General features: G+C 44.6%; 1 protein-coding gene across 7 annotated transcripts in view; it reads right to left on the minus strand.

Annotated features, from left to right (window-relative positions):
* Positions 1-8787, minus strand: part of LOC137355586 (ultra-long-chain fatty acid omega-hydroxylase-like) — a 162961-nt gene that overhangs the window by 39281 nt on the left and 114893 nt on the right. For 6 of the 7 annotated variants that reach the window (XM_068020866.1, XM_068020868.1, XM_068020867.1 and 3 more), the window contains exon 4: positions 1645-1698. In XM_068020866.1, coding sequence (XP_067876967.1) covers positions 1645-1698 — 54 coding nt within the window. Of the gene's footprint in view, positions 1-1644; positions 1699-4274; positions 4420-8787 lie in introns of all 7 variants that reach the window. The other variant, XM_068020865.1, reaches the window with a different exon arrangement.

Here is an 8787-nt window from a genome sequence, read left to right on the forward strand (position 1 = left end):
AGCACATAATCCAGTGCAGGGAGTGCTACACTGTCGGAGGTGCCGTCTTGCAGATGAGATGTTAAACCAAAGCCTTGTCGGTTCTCAGTGTGAAAGATCCCATGGCGCTATTCGAAGAAGAACAGGGCAGTCAGTCAATATTTATCCCTCAACCAACATCGCTATGACAGATGATCTGGTCATTATCACATTGCCATTTGGGATCTTGCTGTGCACTAATTGGCTGACACATTTCCTACACTGCAACGGTGACTACACGTCCAAGGAACATCATTGGTTGTGAAGCACTTTGGCACATCCTGAGGTCATGGAAGGTGCTATAGAAATCTACGTCTTTCTTTTAAAGGCAATAGAACATTCCGGTTACGGGTACGGAGCTCAACAGGAATAAAACTGGGCTGCAGCCAGCAGTATATCTCCTGCCTCAGTCAGTCGGGGTGCGGGGGTGTGGATAATCTCTCCAGGGGACCTGATCTCTGGTTATAATTTCAATGGAATCTGAGCAGAAACCCTGGAGAAATGATGGTGTTTTCGTGAATCACCCTGTTTCTCCAGGAGTCTCCCAAACTTCCCACCCCCTGCCAGAATTCCAGGTATCTGTGTAATCACAGTGGGACACCCACTCAGGTCTCTCCACTTACACACTAGCCCTGGAATGTCGGATTTGTGCTGCTCCCAATGTTATTTCAATCAATGGTCAGAAAACCAGGATTAGTGTGAAATGTATTTGCTGCCGGATTGTCCAATCGGCGGTCCCAGGGAGCGAGACCTAATTTCTGAGTTGCCGGGTAGAATCTGAGTGAAGGAAGGGACAACTGTCCATTCAGGACTGAGCTTACCCAGGTAGCTGACCCTTGACCCCTGTGCATTCCCTGCCCATCAGGCAATCTCACATCATGCCATGGGAATGACCCTATTCCGGACACTCCACGAATGACACGATTTACGTTGTTTACAAAATACAGGAAGACGTTAATAAACTTTCATAATGGGGCGTAAATGGCAAATGAATTTCAATAGAGATAAGCGTGAGGTAGAGCAATTTGATCAGAGGAATAAACAGGTCACATGATGCTTGGAAAATGAGAGTCGAAGGTTATTAAGGCCATAAAATGTGTGAACAAAGCCCTGGGTTCATTTCTAAAGGGATAGAATTGACAAGCAGAGAAGATATGTTAACTGTATCTAGAACCTGAGTTAGACCCTATAGTACATGTGGAAGAAATGAATCGAAGAATATGCTGATAGGGTGAGAGGAGGCTCGTGTGGAGCATAAACACCAGCATGGACCAGTTGGGCCGAATGGCCTGTTTCCATGCTGTAAATTCAATGTGATTGGCAAAATACCTTAGCTGGTTTGAAGAAAGTTGTGAGAAGGACTCAGATTGGTGACTTTGAGATTTCCCCCATTGCCAACTCCCCACACAAAAACCATGCATTGTATCAACATCCCTTCAACACCTGAAGACCCCTTTTCGGATGTTCTGCTCACGTTACCCATGTATTTAAACCAGACTGAAGAGCCAGCACACCGGTCAATGCCAAGCCGTCACCACGTAGAGAGGCATCACCTGCTGCAGGAATACAAAGGGACGGGAACATTGCACAAACATAAAAGAAAGACACAAAATGGCCGTTGCTTACCCAACCAAGGCTTGAGGAAGCCGTAGAAGAGCTTGTCCTTTGGGGCAATGGGAGCTGAAACAGGAGATGAAAGCAAGCTTTAGAAAGTCAAACTGTAAAGTAACTCAAAGAAAAATAGCTACATCACCAAGAAAATTAGAGGTAAGTATACAAACATAAAATGCTCATTATCTAGGTGGGTTTCGTTTGTATCTGCATTGACTGAACTATGCACTGAGTCCCATTGTCATCATTACTGGGTTTCTAAATTTTGCCATAGTCACCAGTTGCCCATTCCTGTTGCTGAATCAGTCACTGCCCTGTGCTTCCAGTCTTTCAAGGGCTGCAGTATGGTGCAGATTCTCGAATGAAGAATAGAGTGTTACCGTTAAGCTGTGATAAGTATAAAAGACCCTGAGCAGTGATCCCAGTCAGAGCTGATAGATAAAGCCACAGGATTCACAGCCCGAGCAAAACTAGAGTCAATGGGAATCAGGTGGAAACCTGTCCGCTGGTTGGAGTCACACCTAGCACAAAGGAAGATGGTTTTTAGTTCTTGGAGGTCAATCATCTGAGCTCCAGAACATATGCAGGAATTCCTGAGGGTAGTGTCCTAGGTCCAACCATCTTCAGCTGCTTCATCAATGGCCTTCCCTCCATCATAAGGTCAGAAGTGGGGATGTTCACTAATAATTGCACAATGTTCAGCACCATTCGCGACTCCTCAGATACTGAAGCAGTCCGTGTGCAACAAGACCTGGACAATATCCAGCCCTGGGCTGATAAGTGGGAAGTAACATTTGTGCCACACAAGTGCTAGGCAAAGACCATCTCCAGCAAAGAGAGAATCTAATCATCTTCCCTTGACATTCAATGGTATTACCATCGCTGAATCCCCCGCCATCAATATCCTGGTGGTTGCCACTGACCAGAAACTTAACTGGACCAGCCATATAAATACTGTGTCTACAAGAGCAGGTCAGAGGCTGGGAATTCTGAGGCAAGCAAATTGATATTAGTATCTGGTTTTCAGGGCAGATGAATCGGATGACAGTCATCGTCATGTGACCTGATATCACAATCTTAGTGGTCGTGCCATGAAACGGCAGCACTGAGCACGTTTGCATAAAACTAAGTGATCCCTAAACGGGATGTGATTTCAGAATGGATGCACCCTCTGGCCAGGAGCAGCAGGTATGGGGAGCCGACTCCCACCAAAGCAATCCACAATCGGTAAGGATTAACACTTTCAGAGAAGAACTGGTTAGGACGGGATTGAGGTCCTCAGGAATTTTACAGATTGAACATTGGTGCAAGATGGCGGGTCTTAATTTGCGATGGATCAGAGAACCGAGGCTTCCCAATTGCTATGATTTAACCCCGTGTGAAATTAAAAGGGGCAATGCCAGCACGGAGATAAGGTCGGTCATAAAACCTGTGCCAAGAGTTTTGTTTGCTCGCTCAGTGCCAACAGCAGTCTGCAGGTCACAAGTGCTGGACAGGCTATTTATTTCTGAACGCAGAGGACCATTGATAGAACAGATGGGCCGATGTCACAAAGACAAGCGTCATCTCTATAAACCTGCAAAGAATGACACAACACAGGAGGAGGCTGATTGGCTCATTGTGTCTGTGCCTGTTCCACTGTCAGACTCTCGACCTTCATAATCAAGAAATATCCACTCTGGATCCTGCACTTGAAGCCTCAAATTCTCCTTTTACCCAGACTCAAGCCCATGCCATTGAACCAAAGAGCAAACAGTTTGCACATTATATTTGTTAACCATTAAACTACTTGTATCAACAAGGGCAGTTTGTAACTGACCATTAAAACCCCTCAGAAAGTTGAAAACATTTTACAAACTTGACCAAGAGTCCAAATTGCTTCAGAATAGAATTCCGCCATGCACAGCGTGTGACAGTGCTTCATCCAATTGCAGTTAAATTTTCCTTTGTGAACTTTGACCCAAGAGCTTGACGGTTTGGCCACCTGAGAGTTGGCATTGCCAAAAACTTATGGGCAGGTTGCTCAGCTTCTCAGGTTGAGAGTTTATTGGGTTGGGAGAAGGATTGAAAACAAAGCAAGATAAATAAGCTGTGTCTTAAGAAATATAGAAAATGGTGAGCAACGTTTGAGCCCATCTTTTGCTCAAGACAGTGACTGTCCAAGGACCTCCTCATTTCACCACATCTCCGTCCAGGTTTGCTGCAAAGCTGCACCTAGTTCCATTAACCCAAAGCGTTTGTGGTAATTTTTAAAGTCTCTGTGAAATGAAAGGGTCACTGAGGTTAGACAGGGATAAGGTTCATTAATAAATTATCCACTGGCTCGCAGTTTACCAGGAAGTGTTAAGAGCAGAACCTGGTGCAGTTGTCATAGAATTATACAGTACAGAGTGTGGCCACTCTGCCCATCACGCCTGGGCCAGCTCTTTGAAAGAACTATCCAATTAGAGTCACTCCTTCCCCATTGCTCAGCAAATTTCACCTTTTCAAGCATTTACCCATTTCCCTTTTGAAAGTGGGCTGCCTTGATCCCTAACAGAAGTAACAGTACCAGCACTTGAGCTCAATGACAATGAAGGTCTTTTTTTAATTAAACCAAATGCCTGGATCTCCTCCTTGATTTTTCACTGTTGAAGCTCCTCTACCTGATGCCAATAGGACACATTTGATGTATGTTGGATGAAAGAGTCTCACTATTGGATAGATGGGTCCAAACCATGTGAGAGAGCAGTATACATAGCGTTTGACGATTTCATTAACCAAGGCAAGCCCCTCCTCTGTACTGCGAATCTAATGGAACAAAGACCAGGTGGAAGCAACACACACAAAGAAAAATTAACCAGAGAATCACAGGAAAAGCTCATTCAATCCATAATCACAGTTAAACCCAGATACGACCGATTGCAGAGTGCAATGGGCAGTAAATAGAGTCGAGTTATTCTCATCAATCAATCAATTAAATTTCAAAATTCAAAGACAATTTGATATTGAGGTGGAACAATTAAATCAGAGGCAGGTCACAGGGTATCTGGTAAATGTCTTAAATCAGTTCTGGAGGAAACAGGAGATTGGGATTAAATAAATAATACACCAAACCAAGAATTTCACCATGAAATTATGGAATAACCTGTGGAAAAATTAAATTGACAACACATTCCAGACAGAAAATCTCAGCATGCTGAAAGGATTAGGCATCATTGCAAGAGACATTCCAGATTAGGAAAAACTGCCACCCGAAAAAAGACTTGCATTTATATAGCACTTTTCATGAGCATTGCACTTTACAGCCAATGAAGTACTTTTTGAAGTGCAGTCACTGTTGTCCTGGAGGAAACATGGCAGCCAATTTGTACACAGCAAGCTCCCACAAACAGCAATGTGATCGTGACCAGATAATCTGTTTTTTGTGATGTTGCTTGAGGAATAAATATTGGCCAGAACTCCCCTGCTCTTCTTCGAAATAGTGCCGTGGGATCTTTTATGTCCACGAGAACAGGCAGGTGGGGCCTCGGTTTAACATCTCATCTGACAGACGGTACCTCTGACAGTGCAGCACTCCCTCAGTGCCGCACTGGAGTGTCAGCCTTGATTTTTGTGCTCAAGTCCTGCAGTCAGACTTGAAGCGACTTGTGACTCAGGCAAGAGTAGATTTGGAAAAACCAACCCAGATTAGGAAACTCTAGTGAGATCAAGTATTGATGGTGTTAGTGAAGGGTCCCAGCTGAGGGAAATTTACCAAAAGCTCGTTAATCTTGGTAACATATTCAGAAATGATGCAATCTTACACCATCACTTCCTGCCTTGTGTGGTGATCATTTCTTCAATCTTACTTTCACCAAAGTATTTATCTTGTAGATCTCCACAGTTCAAACTGGCTGACCCTCAATGTAGCAAGTATTTAGGAGAGAGACTCCAATCGTACCAGGAGGGATGGAGAGAGAGAGAAAGAGAAAGAGAGAGAGACAGAAAGAGAGAGTGAGAAAATCTGCTCATACCCTGAGAGGGAGGGAGAGAGAGTTACAGAGACAGACAGAGAGAGAAAGAGAGAGAGAGTCTGCTCATGCGTCAGAGGGAGGAAGAGAGAGAGGGAGAGAGAGAGGGAGAGGCAAAAACAAGAAATGCTGGAATCACTCAGCAGGTCTGGCAGCATCTGTGGAAAGAGAAGCAGAGTTAATGTTTCGGGTCAGTGACCCTTCTTCGGAACTGACAAATATTAGAAAAGTCACAGATTATAAACAAGTGAAACAAAAACAAGAAATGCCGGAATCACTCAGCAGGTCTGGCAGCATCTGTGGAAAGAGAAGCAGAGTTAACGTTTCGGGTCAGTGACCCTTCTTCGGAACTGACAAATATTAGAAAAGTCACAGATTATAAACAAGTGAGGTGGGGGTTGGGCAAGAGATAACAAAGGAGAAGGTGCAGATTGGACCAGGCCACATAGCTGACCAAAAGGTCACGGAGCAAAGGCAAACAATATGTTAATGGTGTGTTGAAAGACAAAGCATTAGTACAGATTAGGTGTGAATACACTGAATATTAGATTAGATTAGAGATACAGCACTGAAACAGGCCCTTCGGCCCACCAAGTCTGTGCCGAACATCAACCACCCATTTATACTAATCCTACATTCCTACCAAACATCCCCACCTGTCCCTATATTTTCCCTACCACCTACCTATACTAGTGACAATTTATAATGGCCAATTTACCTATCAACCTGCAAGTCTTTTGGCTTGTGGGAGGAAACCGGAGCACCCGGAGAAAACCCACACAGACACAGGGAGAACTTGCAGCAGCAAGTACAAACCTGAAGAAAAACAACCTGAAAAAAAGGGAGAGAGACGGACTGCTTGTACCCAAGAGACAGAGAGAGACCCTGGTCATGGACGAGTGAATAGGGAAAGATGATTTCAGCTGATGATGAGGGTGATCAATTTAAAACTAAAACTGAGTGAGAGGAGAGCTCACAGAACTTTCTTTCCACAGAGGTTTATTGGAATACGGAATAATTTGTCATAGGGAATGTTTCAGGCAGAGACCATTGTGCCTTTTAAGAGAAAAAATATGTAAATATTTGATGCAGAGGAAGATACAGGGCAATGGGGAGAGAACTGGGATTAGTTTGGGATTGATACAGGGCTAAGGGGAGAGTGTGGGGCAGTGGCATTAGTTTGATACAGGGCTATGGGGAGAGAGCAGGGCAGTGGGATTAGTTTGGGATTGATACAGGGCTAAGGGGAGAGTGTGGGGCAGTGGGATTAGTTTGATACAGGGCTATGGGGAGAGAGCAGGGCAGTGGGATTAGTTTGGGATTGATACAGGGCTAAGGGGAGAGTGTGGGGCAGTGGGATTAGTTTGATACAGGGCAATGGGGAGAGTGCTGGGCAGTGGGAGCAGGTTTCAGATTATTGTAGCAAAGAGATGGTACAGGCATGCTGGGCTAAATGGTCTCCTTCTGTGCTCTAAATTTAAATGTTTTAAAAGCAAATAGAGGGTTTTACAAGTTTCTATAAGTTGCCTATTAATAGAATGTTAAACACTTACAGCTTGTACTGTGAAACTAAAATATAAGATCCTGTGTGAACTGATATTTTAATCAGCCATTGTGCTCAGAGGTGTGAATGTTGCCCTGAACAACAGTTGGGTTTGGGACGACTACCTCACATTTTACAAAAGGAAAAGAAACGAGCGCTCCAGGAGAGGGAATTACACAGAAAGCAATCCACCCCTTTCTAGGTGAGACCGCACCTAGAGTACTGAGTGCAGTTTGGTCACTTTATTTAAAGAGGGATATACTTGCATTGGAGGCAGTTCAGAGAAGGTTCGCTATATTGATTCCTGGGATGAAGGGGTTGTCTTATGAGGAAATGTTGAGCAGGTTGGGCCTATATACTCATTGGAGTTTCGAAGAATGAGAGATCATCTTATTGAAACATATAAGATTCTGAGGGGGCTTGACAGGGTAGATGCTGAGAGGATGTTGCCCCTCGAGGGAGCATCTAGAACTTGGGGATACAGTTTCAAAATAAGGGGTCTTCCTTTTAAGATGGAGACAAGGAGGAATTTCCTCTCTCAGAGGGTGATTAATCTATGGAATTCTCTACCCCAGAGAGCAGTGGAGGCTGGATCATTGAATATATTCAAGGCTGAACTAGACAGATCTTTCATCTACAACGGAGTCAAGGGTTATGTGGGGGGACGGGACGCGGGAGGAGTGGGCTGGTGCAGTCAGGAAAGTGCAGTTGAGGCCACAATCAGATCAGCCATGATCTTTGTTTTCAGCTTGAAAACAACTCATTTCTCAAAAGTCTGGGCGTGTGATTTGGCAGGAATATCAAAAGACGACTAAAACCATCTGTGACTTTGGGCCTGCCCCCAAGATGCTCAGTCGAAACTCACTGAAACATCACCTCCTTATTCTGAAGCAGAGAGGGTGGAACATTCTACATAAATGGAAGAACATTTAAAGGAACTTTTAAAGACAATTACTCCTTCAAGAGGTACATTTTTAAAAGTTGGCAACTTCTTATTTAAACGCCAGACTATTCAGGCCAGTGAGCACAGGCCTTTGGGAGTGCCCTGTTAGGCACGCAAACTGGGCCTGGAAAATCTAGTGATTGGGCTCGGTTTTATAATCACCCAGTGTCCCAGTCAGGCAGATTATTAGGGCGGAGTGGGGTGGGGAAAGGTTCAGAGTGAGAGATTGGTAGCAACTCAGAGAAATCAGCCTCTAAACAAAGGTCTTGAACGAGCTGGGACAAACATAGACAGAGCCTCTCGGCGTGGAGTTACTGTGGCTCAGGACTAAGTATTAGAGACGGGAGATACAAACAACAGTACTAATGAGACAGTGATGGATACAACACTTAGATGGGGCACAGTGGGTTGAGACTCTCCTCATCCATTTCATACAGAACCCTTAGTGCAGAGACAGAAAGAGAGGAGGGAGAAAGTGGAGGGACAGAAGGGAGCAAAAGAAAGGGGGAGAGAGGGGAAGGGGAGACAGAGGGGTGGGTCAGAGAGAGAGGAAGAGAGGGAGGAGAGAGAAGGAGAAGAAGAGAAAGGGAGATGAAGCAAAAGGGAGTGAGATAGAGAGGAAGAAGGAGAAGAGAAAAAAGAGAGGAAGAAAGAGGAAAGGGCAGAGACAGACAAAGAGG

Source organism: Heterodontus francisci, chromosome 43, assembly GCF_036365525.1.
Source record: "Heterodontus francisci isolate sHetFra1 chromosome 43, sHetFra1.hap1, whole genome shotgun sequence".
Taxonomy (NCBI): Eukaryota; Metazoa; Chordata; class Chondrichthyes; order Heterodontiformes; family Heterodontidae; genus Heterodontus; species Heterodontus francisci.